The 17,232-nt window shown below is 42.0% G+C and overlaps 1 protein-coding gene and 1 pseudogene across 2 annotated transcripts in view; both read right to left on the reverse strand.

The window, feature by feature from the left end:
* Positions 1–13,473, reverse strand: part of LOC115794146 (collagen alpha-6(VI) chain-like) — a 52,896-nt gene extending 39,423 nt beyond the window's left edge. Inside the window, exons 1-5 of one of the 2 annotated variants that reach the window (XM_030749467.1) lie at positions 13,396–13,473; positions 6,025–6,132; positions 5,099–5,686; positions 4,290–4,847; positions 2,368–2,982 (exon numbers count right to left, since the gene is read on the reverse strand). In XM_030749467.1, the coding sequence (XP_030605327.1) occupies positions 2,368–2,982; positions 4,290–4,847; positions 5,099–5,686; positions 6,025–6,118 (1,855 nt within the window). In that variant the 5' untranslated portion in view covers positions 6,119–6,132; positions 13,396–13,473. Of the gene's footprint in view, positions 1–2,367; positions 2,983–4,289; positions 4,848–5,098; positions 5,687–6,024; positions 6,133–10,239; positions 10,349–13,395 lie in introns of those variants that run through there. The other variant, XM_030749466.1, reaches the window with a different exon arrangement.
* Positions 13,474–14,933: 1,460 nt separating this feature from the next.
* The window catches only part of LOC115794471 (collagen alpha-6(VI) chain-like), a 65,644-nt pseudogene continuing 63,345 nt past the window's right edge, over positions 14,934–17,232 (reverse strand).

Genomic DNA, 17,232 nt, shown 5'->3' on the forward strand with positions numbered 1-17,232 from the left:
TAGGGTTTAATCCCGGGATCCGGGATTCCCGGGAAATGCGATCAGAACAATTTCCCGTTTCCCGGGAAACGTTAGACGGGAAACCGGGAAAAAAGTCGCGCGCGTCGATTTGACTTTCAGAAAGAAAAGAAAGCTTCAGAATGTTAAATTTAAGGAAATATTGAGAGAAGGGTTCGTTTAATGCGAAAAGCATTACTCTTCATTTCAGGCACGTTCAGCCTCCGTTTAAGGCTTCAGCCTTCATCTCAAGCGTTTTAATAGAGGTATTACACAGTTGTACTTTTTTCCTCTTTAATTTGTTGAAATCGTAGGCAATGTGTTTACCCTAAGGTATTTTGTATTATATAATTTCATATTATTATATATTGTTATATTGCATTATATAGCCTATAAAATATGCCTGCCCTGAACAATAAAGAAATATCTGTTTAACTTCGAGTGTTTCTTTTCCTCGTTTGCAGCCGCTTACTAACAATCATGAATTAGGATACGGGCCTAATGGGTGAAGAAATTATCATGAAATAGATTGCTTTAACATATTTCGCTTTTAAAATGGAGTTGAGTAAAATGTATATTTTTTAGGCTATAATGATTGGCCAGTTTTTCAATAGACGATTCACAGCGAACCTACTTTAACCCTCAGACACAGTGTTATAAATTTGTTGTTGCCAGAATGGCAATGACCAAGTCGTGGTGCATTACTCAAGGCCCTGTGTTATGCCATATTATAGTGTAGTACGGTAGTTAACTTTTCAATGACTATTACAGCGTTCCACTGGTGGAGATATAGCGCAACAGATGTCGCCACGACAGCGTGGCTGAGCCTTTATCAATGCTGTGGAGATGAACCGTATTGTTTTGCACCAGCAGTTGTAAAATATCTTGGTATAATTCCATGTACAATGGAGGAATATTCGAATTATATTTGTTAAGGGAGTGTTGAGGAACGATACAACACCGCATAGCTCGAGCACTCGAATGCCGAGATGTAGGTTTTATTGCGTTAATCAAGCCGACGTTACCCCCTACTGGGCATAACAGGACATAGCTGGAAAGCTACCTCTACAATATCAGAATAGGTTAAGGCCGACACAGGCTACAGAAGGCCTAATTAAAATAAAAAAATAAATAAACTTTTTCCCGGGATTCCCGGGAAATGGCTCGTCATTTCCCGGGATTTGATTCATGTCATTTTCGGGAAAAATATTAAACCCTACTATTCATCTCTACAAAAGACCTCCGCAGTAACTCTACATGCAGAAAAAGCATTTGAGATGGTGAACTGGGATTTCCTGTTAATTTCATTAGAGAGAAGGCTTGGGAGAGTCATTTATAAAACTGGATCAAGATTCTTTACAGCACACCTTCAGCCAATAGACTAACCTCACAATGGGACCAGGCAGAAATGCCAAACAGTATATGATGACCTCCAATGTTGGATGACCTTACCACTGCCCGTTATGGGCAGAATTTCATGAGTCAAAATGTTGATACTTCAGTGATTCCAACTCACCCTGCAATGAACTGGTTCAGTTCTCTTGACTGAATCATCTCAAGTTTCTACTGGAAAAACAAGACACCATAAATAAAAATGGCATCTATACAAAACCCAAAAATACAAGGAGGCTTGGAAGATCGACATTTTTACCACTACTCTTTGGCAGATCAACTGCAGTACATACTCAAATGGATCCACCTGCAGCCATCATATATTACTTGGTTAGATATAGAACAAACAGTTTGTAAAGACATTTCACTTTCAGACCTAACATTGCTCAGACCATCAAACACCAGCTCTGCATCAAATCATTAACAGTAGGAGCCACTCTGACAGCCAGGTGGAAATTTCATAAAATCACCAACACACCTTCTAAACGCACTCCTGTTTGGAACAATTCTGACTTTACGGTCAGCAAGAAACCACTACACTTTCGCACACGGGTTGCAAAAGGCACCACAGAACAGCAGCCCATTTTTCACAATAACATCCTGGTTTTGTGGGTCAGATTCCCACGAGGTCTGGAAGTGACTCAAAAAAGAAAACTCAGACTTAATGCCAAACAGGATGAGCCTGAGAGATGAACAATGATTTCAAACTGTGAAATAAATACCCAGCATGACTTATCGGTTTATTGTTTCACTTATCTATGTCTTCAAATCAAATCAAATGATGGATGAGGGATTTCTTTAAGTTCTTTCTGGGGACAAAAAAACCTTTAGAGTTTATCAGCTCCATCTGTCTCTTACCTCAACATTCCAGTAACATTAAAATGGAATATTCCATCAATAATGCTACTACAACAATGAACATGTCTCATGGATGTTCATAAAACAAAAGGTAACTTATTAGAAAAGCTTATTTCAAACCTTCTTTGACGTCCGTTTGGCTTTCCTTGTCCTGGACTCCAATCTGGATGATGGTGTTGCACAGGGTTGTCTGCAGAGTTTCTGTCAGAGGCTTCAGCTTGATGAAACTGTCCACAGTAAAAACATACTTAGACTTGGGGTAAGATGCCATCTCCAAAAGTTCTGTTTCATTGGCTTCTTTGATTCCAACAGCGTAAACTGTGACACCAGCTCGCCGGAGAGCGATTGCAGCGTCACTCACATTATCCTGGGATTTACCATCTGTGATCACCAATGCTATCTTCGGGACATCCTTCCTGCTGCCCTTTTCATCAGTGAAGATGTTTTTGAGGGTGAAGCGCAGGGCAGCTCCAGTGTTTGTGCCACCCTTACGGTAAGGCAGGAGGTTGATGAACTGCAGAATTTCATTCTTGTCTCTGAATGTGTTCAGGTTGGCCTGTGCAGTTGGCACATTGTTGTACGTTACAATGCCTACTCGGATCTTAAATTTGCCAATTTCCAGGCCGCTGATGACCGAGTGCAGGAAAATGCGTATCAGCCTGAAGTTTTCGTCTCCAATGCTTCCGGACTCATCAACAATGAGCACAATGTCTGCAACGTTGGCTCTTTTGCAATCTGTGGAAGGAGTAAAACCAGTTAACAGCCCACCTGCTTCTCCAAGCTTCTAAGTGTCTAAAATTCTGCACTTTACAGCCTTTTTAGCATTTTGGCTGCTGACATATTGGTTTTTTGAGCTTAAATTTTACAAATGAAGCTATAAAAATAATTAACATCCACACAGTTGTGAGGAAGGAGGAAACACTTACTGTATAATGAAAGTTTTTTTTTTTTCGTCAGGCTTTGTTTTTTTTTGTACTGACTCATTTTTGGAACCAGCCCCCTGAAGAGGTTTTAGCTATAGCCAGAAGAAAATCGCCAGCATTGTAATATGATTTTTCCTTTTCATACTTTTCTTAACTAGGGTCTTGTGGCGACCAATCATGGGGACGTTTATAGTTTATCTGAACTGAATATAACTGAGTATGTAAACATATAATGAAATTTGCATTCCATAACACCCATCCAAGAAAAGACAAACCAGACAAACATAGTGAGATAAGTGTTCTGCGGCCTTGCTGCCGTCACGAGCGGCGCTGCCGTTACAAAAGATAAAAGATGGAAATCAATAGTGAACACATAGGGATGGGAATGGATATGGTTAACCTATCTTAGCATAAAGCCTGGAATGAAAGGGGAAAAAAGCTTGTTCTGTCCAAAAGACTTAAATTGCATCTGTGACCAGCTGTAACATATAATTAGAATTTAGTGTATTCTGCATACACTCTGTGAATGTAAAATTCTTATACTTAAAAGGATTATTTTAATAATTTAGTTTTCTCCAGAGGTATAAAGAAAATATTTAATACAATGGAATTAAATTAAACTGGCTGTGAATAAAGGACTTCTTCTGAAAGAGATTTTGCAAGTTATTATATCGATTCCCAGTAATAATTGAAAAGAGAAAAAGAGAAAGAAATTAAAATCTTGCTCAATGAAGGACAAGAGTGGCTCTCAAACCTTTTATGTTTACACATCTTGAAATCTTTTTTCAGCTAAGCCTGACCAACCAAATCATTTTGAAGACAAAACAGTCTCTTACATTAATCTACTTTTTGAACCACAACCTCAGCCATTATATACTGTAATAGGTCTTGTAGTGAATGTTTTTCTTTTTTTTTTTTAGTTTAAGCTAAGATAAAAAAATAGTTTATAAGAGACCTAGAGTACTTTGATTTTCTGGAGACTTTCTGCACTGTTAGGATCATCTGGAGTTAGAAAGATTTCTCTGAAAACTTACTTACAATAAAACAACATACTAGTACTTTGAAAACACTGCTCTGTAGTTTCTGATGATAATGATATACTGACGGCAGCTTTCTCACCTTCAGTGACATTCTCCACTTTCCGGGTTATGAACAAGTCAGTCAATAAATTCACTTTGGAAGAATCAAATGCGAAATCATGGCTGACAAAGCGGTCCAGTGCATCCTGCGTCGCACCTGCAGCCACCCCCACAATAATGACTCCCGACTCTTTGAGCTCCTTCGCAGACCAAAACACGGAATCATCTGAATCTTTCCCGGTCACTACAACCAAATACTGCGGGGTGCCCTGGTCTGCCCGGCCCCCAGCCTCAGCAGTGAAAAAGTTATCTTTAGCATAGGACAGAGCTGCTCCAAGGTTTCGTGGTTGGTTGGGTTGTGGACGTAGTCGGAAACGTCGAATGGCGCTCAGACTCTGCTGTTTGGTTTGGTGAGCTTTGAGAAGGAACTCGACTCTGACGTCCTCACTGTACTGGGCCAAACCGACCCGGTAACCAGACGCTCCAAAGTCCAGCACATTCAACAGTTTGATGAGCTCATTTCTAAACACATTAAATTGTCTTGGAGTTGTTCCACTGTCCACCAAGAAGAAAATATCAGCAAACCTGTCAGCCAAAGCTGAAAGAAGACAGAAACAAAAGTTTTATTATAGTTAAGTCCAGAATTTTCACTGAACACCAAACAGAGTGTGTGCGCTCTCCTCCCTCACAGTGATCAGAGGCACAACTCAGGATGGGCAGTTATGGAAAATGTGAATTTTCAGGTTTCTGTTGGTTTGTGTCCATATCAAAACTTTGTTTAGTTGTTTCTTAGATATAATTTATTGCAAATAAAGCAAATAACTGAACTAACCAACCCGGCTGCTTTACCTTGTGTCTGATACTCCAGACTGTTACAGACAGTTTTCAGCAGGCTGGTTGTCCGAGCCTGGAGCTCCTGGTAGCTGTCAATGGTGAGGAGGAAACGGTCCGGGGGCCAGTTAGCGATGTCTCTAAGCTGTGACTGGTTGATCTGTCCCACCCCAATAGCAAACACGATGACACCGTGCTGCCTCAGTTGCCTGGCAGGTTCCTCCACCTCATCAGTGGCTACCCCATCTGTGATGACCACAGCAATCTGAGGCACACGTTGGTCGGCTCGGCTCCCGGCCTCCTTGGTGAAGTACTGCGTCCGGAGGAAGTCCATGGCTTTGCCAGTTTGTGTGCCACCTTTTTGGTGGGAAAGTCTTTCCACTGCAGCTAGCAGGGATTTCTTGTCCGTGTGATCCTTCAGCTGGAACTCCGGAGAGGGATCATCACTGTACTGCACCAAGCCAACCTGAACTTTTTTGGGGCCGATGTCAAAGCCCCTGATGGAATTGCGGAGAAATGTGCGGATCTCCTGAAAGCTTTCAGTATCGATGCTGAAGGAGCCATCGACTAGGAAGACGATATCACCCACAGTGACATTTTCACACTCTAGATAGTAGAAAAAGAAGATCATTGTTGCATGTCCTAACAGAGTTACTACATTAAGATGATGCCCAAAATATCAAGAATGACATTATGAACTAAAGGCCGCTTAAATGTAGTGAACATTGTGGAGCTTTTTTATGAGCCCCGTCTCATCAAGGTTACTTTATAAAATGTTCTTGCTTCTATCTCACCTGTTCTTGCAACTAAACACATTCAAAAGATCTCATTAACCATTTGTCTTTCAAAAGAATCACTTGAAATGTATAAACACACCTGGAATACGGCACACCTAAACTCGCATTTACAAAACACAAACTGGCATGTTCCATTCAAGTACCCACCTCTCATTGTCTGAGCAGAGATACTGGAGAAAACTGCAGCGGTGACGAGGCTGAAGAGAAGACCTGCGCTCCCCTTCATGTTGGGACGGCTCATTTGGTTCTTTCTTTCTACAGAACCACAACATGGAAAGTGGACCAACAGCATTTAAGAAATTAAAAACTATGTGAAGATGCTTTCAGAAATAATACCATGACTGTTTAATTTTTTATAAATTAATTTCACAAAGTGCATTGAGACCTCTTAAGTATGACTTATTGCATACATAGAAATGACCTCATGTGCATATATTTGTCTTTTTTCATATTTGGTGAGTTTTTTCATCTTATTCATTTTTATTTTTAATTTTGCTAAATACACTTTGGCAAATGTGATAGGTCAACAACCACCTCCAGGGGACCACGCCCACTGGGGTTTGAATACCTGCAGGGCTGGACTGTTAATCGGGCGTACCGGGCATTTGCCCGATGGGCCGACAGTCCTCAGGGGCCGATGCTGTTGGATTTTTATCTTTTTCTTCCCTTTTTTTTCTACGAGACCGGCCCACAATTTAGAGGGGGCGGCCCATTGGCCCATCTTCAATATAGACAGGGGATGGAACCAATCAGGATATAGGATGAAAGCAGCCCCACCCTTTCTCTGCGTGGTCCCCTGTAACTCCCGCTACTAGTTTCAGTGTTGAGCGCCTGTTTTAAAGAAGAGGCAACATGGAGAAACCGAAGCGGCAGAAAGGGGGTGCGGAGAAGTTACGTGAGAAGAAATAAAAGAGTGTCACTGTAGATACAAAATGTGTAAAGATCACAGACATGTTCGCTGCTGTAGCCTCCACATCCTCTGTAACTGCAATGCAACAGCAGCTGTAGGCAGAGCCGGCCTGAGGCATAGGCGACATATGCGGCTGCATAGGGCCCCCTGACCACCAGGGGGCCCCCAAGCTCACCCACATTTGTCATGAAATGTCTTTGGTTTGTTTTAATTTTTTTTTACAAATGACAATTTCCTAAAAGAAAGAAGAGACTATGCTAACTGTCCAGGTTTGTACACTTGTAACAACACTAATTTAATGAGTAGGCTACACTCTAATATTTCAGTCAAACTGATGCTGAAAAGCTAATTCATGCATTTATTACTTCTAGGCTGGACTATTGTAATTCATTATTATCAGGCTGTCCTAAAAGCTCCCTGAAAAGCCTTCAGCTGATCCAAAATGCTGCAGCTGGAGTACTGACAGGGACTAGAAAGAGAGAGCAGATTTCTCCCATATTGGCTTCTTTTCATTGGCTCATAGTACCATATCACCCACTTCACTCTCAGACTGCTGGCTTACTTGTGGTTCCTCGGATACTTAAGAGTAGAATGGGAGGCAGAGCCTTCAGCTTTCAGGCCCCTCTTCTGTGGAACCAGCTCCCAGCTTGGATTCAGGACACAGACACCCTCTCTATTTTTAAGATTAGGATGACTGTTGGGTTTTCTCTGTAATTATTGTGGGGTCTATACAGTATAAAGTGTCTTGATGCGCCTGTTTGTTGTGAGTTGGTGCCGTATAAATAAAATTGATTTGAAAAGGCTGAAACAGTAATGCATCCTAAAAAAAATTAATAATCAACTTTAACCCTCCAGCATTAATAACGGTAAGTTCAGGGGACAATGAAATGGTAAGAAGGGGGCCCCAAATCAAATCTTGCTTAGGGCCCCTTCAAGGCTTGGTCCGGCTCTGTTGTAGGTGAAGACAGCAGCAGCGGACAGAGGAGCAGCCAGAGATGCAGGCTTTGGAAACCGAGGACAGAGTGAGCGGGAAAGTGTAGTACATAAGCAGGTAGTAACATTAGGATAATACAGGGACTTTGAGGTGATGGAGGTAACATTAGCTCTGTTACATGAGAATGATGAGCAATGGCAATTGATTAGTCAAACAGGTTTTAAAACTGCTAAATGATAAATAAAAGCTTTGTAATTTAAGCATTAGTAAACTAAGTGTAAACAAGTATTATTAGCAACTATGCCCACATTGAATAAGAGTAAGACCGTGTCAAATGCTTTAAGACATAGTTGTGGCCGGTGTAAGTCAAAAATGCCAGGGCAGATTTTTGTGTCCCAGTCCAGCCCTGAATGCCTGGGACTCTCCACCATTTGGTGGATGTGATGGAAAAGCTTTTCAGATAAGAGGTGAGACGTCTTTGATGGAGAAACTGAAGGAAACTGTGGTCATGTATGAAGGGTAAATGTAGTGCTGTGGAGAACTGACGTTGTATAGTCGATCACAAGTATTGTGGAACAAAGAACCAGCGAAGAAGCCTCCTGTGTCCAACAAATTAACTAACAAGCTATACAGCTCAAGACCCAGTGAACAAATTGAGGCTTGTTTTGGATTCAGAGCTGGGACCTCTCACAGGCTCAGGGCATGAGGTCCTGGGAGGGATTTAAAGTGAGTTAAATAAATGAGAAAGCGCTTTGCTGAAAGCTTTCTACACGGTTTCTTCACTGTGTTTTGTACTCGAAGGCTGCAGAATCGCTGTTACTGGCTACCACAGTGGCTTCATTTACAGCAACAGCTTCTTAAAAACCTGCTGGGAGCAGCTGAAGTGATTAATTTGGCTTTACAGACTGCAGTGGGCGGGAGGAGGAACCAAACAACTGTCAGGGATTCATGAGCACACTGATGGAGGACTCCCAGCTGTGACTGTGGAGCCCTGCTGGCGTCTGTTGATAAAATGATGAATTTTTATCACTCGGACACGCGTGTTGGTTTCAGTGCGTAAAGTGAGATCAGAAGCGGGAAATGCCTCTATGGTTTTTAAAAGTCATTTTCTCCTTATTATTTATGCAGAATATTAAAATCAATCGATCAAATGCTGAGTTTAATCTGACATATTTAAATCATTTTTTTCAGCCAACAGTCCAAATATTTTTTATTTATTTCATCGATGACACAAGAAGCAGCATTTTTCATTCTGTCAGTCAAAATTATTTCAAGGACTTAAATTGTTCATAATTCTGAAAAACCGAGCTGAGACTGTGGAGGAAATTCATCAGTCTGTGTGTCATCACATCCATGCAAAAATAAAAACAACTGAAATCAACACTCGTTCATTTGCTGTATGATTAAAAGCAGTGTTGAACTTCATGCTCCACAAGCTCACGCACACGGACTGCAGCTCTCTGATGGAGGATTAGTGCCACAGCAAGAAAGAAATATTAGAAGAATTTAAAAAAGACCAAAAGATAAAAAAATTTCAACTTAGTTTCTCAAGATACTATTCTGACTTTAATCCTAAAGTAGAACTTTGTGTTTTAGCTCAAACTTTGGATTTTATTCTCAAAATTAGGCAGCTGTTAACTTTTCTACGCACTTACTTCAGCAGCCCATCTATACACAACAGTGACGACCAAACGTCACACATCACACTCAGTTACCACAGTTACGCCATTAAGACACGTAAAGCTTCAAACCACGAGCTAATCCACTAATTCTGTGCACTGAAGATCAAACTGGTGGCCAAATCTGATAACGTGTCTAATATTGATTTGAAGGTGAAGCCTTGGAGCTGCTCCACTCGCCCCGAGTGTCAGTCTGGATCTGTGAACTATACAAAGCTGCTGGTTCTTATGTGGAGGATAAAGGAGCAACAGGTCAGAGGGACGAGCCAGAGTTAGTGCATCCAAACATTCAGCAAGAAGAACATTTGAAATGTATCCTAAACTGAAGCCACGTAAGGATGCCAAGGTAGGAAACATGCTCCTCGTTATGGGTACCAGTAAAGAGTGCAGGTGCAGCATTTTGGACGAGCTGCAGCCAAAATATTAACGCCTGCTCCACTCTGACACACGATGAGTCGCAGTCCTTCAGTCTGTACTTAAGAAAAGTTTCTGAGCTTCACTGAAAGTCTCAGCAGAAAAACTGCTGCTTTTCACAACCATCTGATTTTAAAGCAGAATCACACCGACAGCAGGCTGACAACAAGGAGCCACAAACTGAGCTGAGATCAGATATCATCAGGCGATACTGTCAGAAGGACACAGAGCGTACACTGTGCATGCAACAAGTCTCTGTAAGTGTAAAATAACAGCCTCTGTCACACTCCAGCAGATTTTATCCTGCAGACTGAAAGAAAAGTCCTCAACATCAAACTTCCCAACCTGAGCCAGAAAAATCTGCATTTCTGTACATTTTCCACGACTGCACGAAGTTACAGAAAGAAACATTTGAACCCACTTACGGCTCTGCTGCAGCAGCATCAGGACCCTCTGCACCCAAACACAGCAGACCCAGAGCTGCAGGCTCACGGCTGCTTTTAGATGCTCGAGAGGAGGAGAGGGGCGATGATGGGGAGGTGGAGGAGGAAGGCTGGGACCTCCTCCAGCTCCTCCCTTTATATGCTGCACAGATGTGGATTTACATCTTTAATTTGGATTTCAGAGGAAAATAATTTCTGGTCATACTGATGCATCTGTGTGTTTAGCTGGAAGTGGGCTGCAACAGCTTAAAACCATCTCACAGAAAGTCCTTCTTAAAGAGTTTGTAACTGCTGATGGCTTCAGACTGGAGATAGAGGAGGATCCAGATTCTGAGCTCTGACTTTGATGTATTCTCACAGCCCTCATAACTTGATAAGAACATTAGATATCTGCATGCTCCTTCAAACAGACACAACCCTGGATCTTTGATCTGTTTTTTGTTCTTTCATTGAACAAAACTTCAAGAAGTGAATTTTGGGTAAACTTTCATATTAACGTATAGGGTAGGCAGCTTCTCAGAGCACATGAAAGGTCTCCTTTTACCTACATCTGACACCAGAATCATCTTCTAGCTGTGATGCATACTGTATAATAATAATATTCAGTCTGAATGCAGTGTATGGCTGTGAAATGGAGAAACAGCATTGGTGTTCCCATGACCTGTATCCCTGTTTGGACAGAACTTGGATCACAGAGGGTGTCGGGATTAAAGTCTTGATGCATGTTCAGTTATCCAGATAAGAAATCCCAGGAAGTTGGTGCTGTTCTTCTGGACGTTTCTGTCACCCAGTGACCTTTTCTTCTTTTAAACAGTGCATTTGCATAAAGACTGAAACTAGCACCATTAAAGACCATGAAAATGAACTCACGGCCCATTGTTAGCCAAGAAGCTAATTACATTATGCACTTGGATGTGGGACCAAATGTTTCTCCCACTGAAAATGCAACAGATGTTCAGTCTCAGCCGTTTTCACTGGAAACGGTGTCGTTTTGATGCGTTTCAGCCTTTCGTTTACACGATGGCGTTTCAGAAACGATCCGCGTTTACACGAGGACATGTGAAACGATGAAAACGATGTAGTTCCCATGCCAGGCCACAAGTTGGCGTTGGTTTTCTCTTTGCAAAGTTTGTTTACGCAAGACGCGCATGCGTGGAGTGACACAGTAGGTAGTGCGGCAAATTGTTCATTACTTACAAAACGGCCAATGTGAGAGGTTTTGTGTGGACCGATGATGAGGTTGGATCGCTGCTGCACACAACGCTGAATTACAAAACGGTAAAAACACAGGAAAAGCATAAGGAGCACTCGTGAATCCGCGAGTACTGTTTATCAGTTTGCGCGTGCGCGAAAAACTGGCCGTCGCAAACATAGTGCGCATGTGCGAGTCGAGCGTTTTCAAATCACCCCGGTTTCAAGTGTTTACACGAAAACGCAAGCCGGTGCGTTTCTGAAACGCTCCACTCTGGACCCCGTTTCTGAAACACATCGTTTTCACTCTGTTGTCGTGTAAACAGAAGGGCGAAACGCATCAAAACGACACCGTTGTCGTGTAAACGCAAGGCCGAAACGCATCAAAACGACACCGTTTCAAAATGAAAACGGTCTCGTGTAAACGGCACCTCAAACACTTTCCTACAGATTTTTATTCACTTTGCTCATGCTTAGAGGGGAACATCCAGCTGTTGCAACACTTGTGTTCAGTGTTGTGTCCTCATCTGCTGACTCATACTCAGAGCTGTCCTTATCACAGTGCTGAGCTGAAAAACTATGAACAAGAGAAAAAAACAAAAGAGCGTGCACACTGCAGGACTCCTACACAGATCACACAGCTGGCAATAAATCACTATTGAACATCCATGAGCCGCATATTAATCTGAATAGTCAGTAACCAGACAAACAAAAAGTGGAATATAACTAAAATTAATTGGAAACTTATAAGAGCAAAAATCTAAGTGAACTATGAGCCGTGTATCTAAATACAAAATAAGAGATAAAAAAAAAACAATGCTTCAGGCAATGTCTCACTATGAAGGCAAATATCAAAAATTACTTAGATGAATAAACCACATTGTGTCACGTGCAATATCTCCTAAAAAAAAAAAACTATAACACACAACGTAGAAAATCAAAATAAATCAATAAGAGGTCTCAGGCTGCCATCCGGTCACTCCACCATCATGGAGATGCCAGAGGCGGGACACACCCTGGACAGGTCACAGATACAACCAGCCACACTCACACCCACAGCCAACCCAGAGTCCCCAATTAACTTTGGAGAGTGGGGGGAACCCGGAGTGCCCGGAGAGAACCCACACAGGAACAGGGAGAACATGTAAACTCCACACAGACAGAACCCTGCCTGGATTCAAACCAGGACCTTCTTGCAGTGAGGCTAACCACTGCACCAAAGTATTAAAGCTGAGGTAGTGAGAGTCTTTAACCATAATTAAAAATGTTTACAATATTATCATATGTGCAATATTGGAACTATATCAATATTCATTATGAAATACCACAGTTATCATCAATGCTAACACTCCTAGCTAGCTCGTAAGCTAGCAATCATTAATACAAAGCCAGTCTAAATCAGCCCCTCCCTCCTTTCTGCTCGTAATGAGATCAGAGAATATAAAAACTAGCTCACATAGCCCACTGTGACTGTGAGCAGTGTTCTCATAGACTGTAGTGTGACTGTGCTGGGTGGGACTGAATGTTACAGGGAGAGGGAAGGTGACCCGAACCGAGGGTGGAGATGCCAGAAGGCAGGATAGCAGGACAGCTACAAGTGCCTGACATCCCAAAGGGAACCATGACGGAGAGCCACAGTAAAATATCCACACAAGGTGTGAATATGATCTGAGACATCACAGCCCTACAGGTCACCAGATCCCCAGCTGGAATAATAAGCCGGCCCCACTGCTGTCATCAGAGGGCTCCACCCACAGCCCAGCACACTGAGGGAAGCTGCACCCTCAGCTAACTGGACTCACTGAGCTGGCTCAGCATTCAGTATTCTCAATTCATTCTGGCTTCAAAAACAAGTACAGCAAGGACCACAAAGATGAAATCAAGGTCAAACATCACATCTGCCGTTTATCTTTACAGTCTTTGCTGTGAACAAAGTGAGAGACACACCTGCTCCCTGATGAAGCCCCTTTTGGCTTGCAGAGCTGGGGTCCCCGTCCTGAAGCAGCAGTCAGCACTGAAGGTCACGTGACAGCCTTTAGCACCCAGACACACCTGATCCTTTACAAAGGGTGGAATACAATGAAAAGATACAATGAAAAAGGGACCACACCCACTGGGGTTTCAATACCTGGGTCTCTCCACCATTTGGTTTAAGAACTGAAGAAGTCTTTCAGATGAGAGGTGAAACATCTTCAAGGAACAAAAAGAAGTCCAGTCGCCTTTTTCAAGCTCCAGAGATACTATGACCTGGATGACTGAGGACCTACACAGAAAAAGAAAAAGAAAGTTTCAACAAGAATCCAGAAATATTTTTTATAGCATGAAAACTGAAATATGATAAGGTGGAATAAAATCAGCAGATTACTTTCAGTCAGTGTCCAGGGAGGGAGTCCAGGTGTGCAGGAGTGGCAGCATCATCCTGGATTACTAAACCTGCTTCATTCCATCGTGGAGTGACGGAAAGTCATTTCAGAGGAATTACTGTAAACGTTTAGAACTTCTCTGCTCACATTTAGACGTCACATTTAATGTTTTAAGGAAGATTTAAATGACAGCACTGAACAAACAAATGGAAGTTAGTGTCAAACAATATTTAAACCAAATTTTTATGTTTAGTTTTATTTATTAAAGTTTATTTGATAATTGGATATTATTTGGATTTATTAAGCTTTAAATCTGTAATCTGATTTTAATTTATGAAACAGATTCTGGGCTGATGTTGAGATTTTTCTTGCTTTTTGTTTTTCTCTTTGTTCCAGGAAACCAAAGAAACCTTCACAATAAAATACCTGACCTGCTTTAATGTCCTTTAGCATTTGATCGCGCTGTGAAAGCTGGTGCTGGTCAAAGTTCAGGAAGCGCTCCACGCTCAGACCAGCACACCTTCCACTGCTACACAACAACCACTCACTCGTTACAGCACAAACTCAGACTGAACGCAGAGGTGTGTGGAGTCTTCGCTGCTGAGCTGAGCTCTTACTGATGTCACATTTTACTGAGTTTCTGTACTGAAGCTCTGGGAGTTCCTGTGAGGACACCTGCTGACTCCTTTTCAGGTGTTTTAGCGCCATCGTATGGCAGTAAGGCAGCACTGCTGCCTTTGGCCTGATGCTGTGCTCTGAAACACAGATTTAACCTCCCTGAGTTCACATTCAGTCACCAAAATAAGATCAGTGCAGACAGTCACATCAGCACTTTAAATGAGGGCAGGAATATTTAATGTGAGCTACATGAACTTTAACATATTAATCTTTGTAAGCTTTCTAAATATAGTTCATGAAGTAGATCACTTACTTTTTATGTTGCATTTATCTTTTTTATTTTTTTCTTGCTCTGTTTTTTGACTGATTTAAGGTTTGAGTTGTTTTCACTGAAATTTTATAGTAAATTAAACTTGAAACAAATTTAAACCAGTTTTGAGTGAATGATCCTGAATTCACACTGTGTGAAGTGCTCAGAGACACGCAGAGGCTGACAAATGTTGGACTTTTTTTTATATGAAATATTTCATTTAATTAGAAACTCGTAGAAAATAACAGTGGAGCTTGTTTCAGAGGCTTCAGTGGTTCTGGAAATATTTGGTTATTTTAAAGGTACTTTTTGTAATTACCTTTAGCAGACTTTAACCTAATGTTCCCCACCAGGGGGCAGTGTTTTACCAGTGGGTGTGTTGAGATGTTTTCAGATGCGTGCTGCAGTTTAACTTTCCATGTTTCTTTCTCGCCCTACACAAATTTCCTCAACAGGTTTTGCATTTTTCAAGGCTGCAGCTGTAAAGGCACTACTCACAGCACCATATTCTGGTAGAAATAAGTATTACACAAATGTGCACCCAGTCCTACTTTTATGCCCAAATTTTTAATGTATTATGTCGGCATCTCTTCAACATAACACATAACAGATTTGGGCATAAAAATCATGATAGCTTCAGTTCATTCTGGAGGCATTAGATTTATGTAAAACACAAATTTACAATAAGTACCTTTAAAAATAGCTCCTGATCACATAGAAAATAAACAAAACAAAAAAAACCTCTCATAGATCTTGTAAGAAAATAAAACCCAAAGCTTGACCGGAGAACCGATCAAAAATTATAACAGGTGGATTAAGTTTTGGTAATGTCAGAAACGTGAACAAACTAAACTAAACATACATGGCAGAGCAGAAGAAAAAGCATCTTCTGGTGATGATTTTCAGTCCTGGAAAAGTTTAAATGATCCTGGACGTGTTTTCGGCAGGTGAACCAGCCCAGAGCAGACTCAGCTGATGCATATGTTTGATTGAGGTTCCTGATTGAGGCTCAGTGCAGGATGATGCCATAACTCCTCATCTGTGCTTTGTCAGACAAAGGCTCTCGCACTCCTCCTGAGTCTCAAAGCGGTTTTTGTTGCCGCCGCAGCCGCCGTACCAGAAGCGAGAGCAGGTGCTTCGTTTGTGGTCGAAGAACCACTTGATGGTGTAGCTCTGACAGTCGCCGCCGTCCTTCATGAGGAGACAGATGTCTGCGTGAGATGAAAGGGAAAGCTGTTACCTTGTTATAGTGAAGAATCCCCACCATCAATTTAATGTTAAATTCATGTTGTAGAAAACTCTGCTGCACAGCAAAAAGGGGTGACTGTAGCTCAGGAGGTAGAGCAGGTCACCCTACTAACCAGAAGGTTGGCGGCTCGATTCTGGGCTGCTCTGGGCTTCATACCAATGTATCCTTGGGCAAGATACTGAACCCCAAGTTGCTCTCCCACACAAGCGTTGGAGTGTGAATATGTGTGAATGTTAGACAATTAAAGCACTTAGCTTAGTTATATATGGAAGTGCTTGGATGAATGGGTGTGAACGGGTAAATGTAAATGTGTTGTATAAGCACTTTGAGTGCTCAGATTGAGTAGAACAACACTATAAGAACTAGTCCATTTACAAAACTCAAACACCAAAGGGCCTTTACAGCAGCTGGAATAGAAGGGAGAGCTCTGAGAAGCTCCTCTGGGTCAGCTCTAAAAGCCTGGAAGTTCCAGGTGAGCTGAACTGATGACCCTCCCATGCAATCCAATTCTCAACAAGTAACGCGGGACCACCTCTAGGACAGTGGGAGGGGGCTTCATGAGATGCTGACAGGAGTGAGCAGCCAAAAATCAACTCACAGAAAAACCAAATAAACTGACTAAAAGTGAACTGTGAGATGAGAACATGTCAGGTCTTACTGTCCTATTAAAATCCTCACAGCGCTTTATTTGGTTTCAGTCACTTTAACAGATGGCAGATGTGCATTATTAAAATTATTATTGTTGTCACCATTGAAATTATCTGCATTAAATTTGCTTCTGCATTCATAATCAAAGACTGGAAGTCTGAGCTTGGATATCTGCTGCCTGCCCTGAGGTGTTAGTAGCTGTCCTCAGAGGTGAGACAGCAGACCAGCAGAACGGTGGGCGTATTTTCTGTTTAGCTGCAGGTACAGCTGCACTTCTTATTGATAATACTGTGTATACAAACTCAACACTTCTGCCTCCTGCTTTAGTTGGTTTCTCTTGGTCTGATGATCGCAGGCTGTAAGTGAGAGTCACTGAGGTCGGCCGAATTTCTCAAACTGTGCGTTCTTTCCGTCATCGTACCAAAGAAGAGAAATGACAGAGTGACTGAGAGCGGCTGGATCTTTACCTTTGGACTCAAAGCTGTCCGGCTGCTTCGTCAGCACGGCGTTCACATCTGCCAGAGACCAAAGAGTCAAAGGCTGAGAGTTAAAGTCAGGATTCAGACAAAGCTGCCGAGAGTCAGTGAAGCAGGGTT

Source organism: Archocentrus centrarchus, chromosome 16 (assembly GCF_007364275.1).
Source record: "Archocentrus centrarchus isolate MPI-CPG fArcCen1 chromosome 16, fArcCen1, whole genome shotgun sequence".
In the NCBI taxonomy this organism is placed as follows: Eukaryota; Metazoa; Chordata; class Actinopteri; order Cichliformes; family Cichlidae; genus Archocentrus; species Archocentrus centrarchus.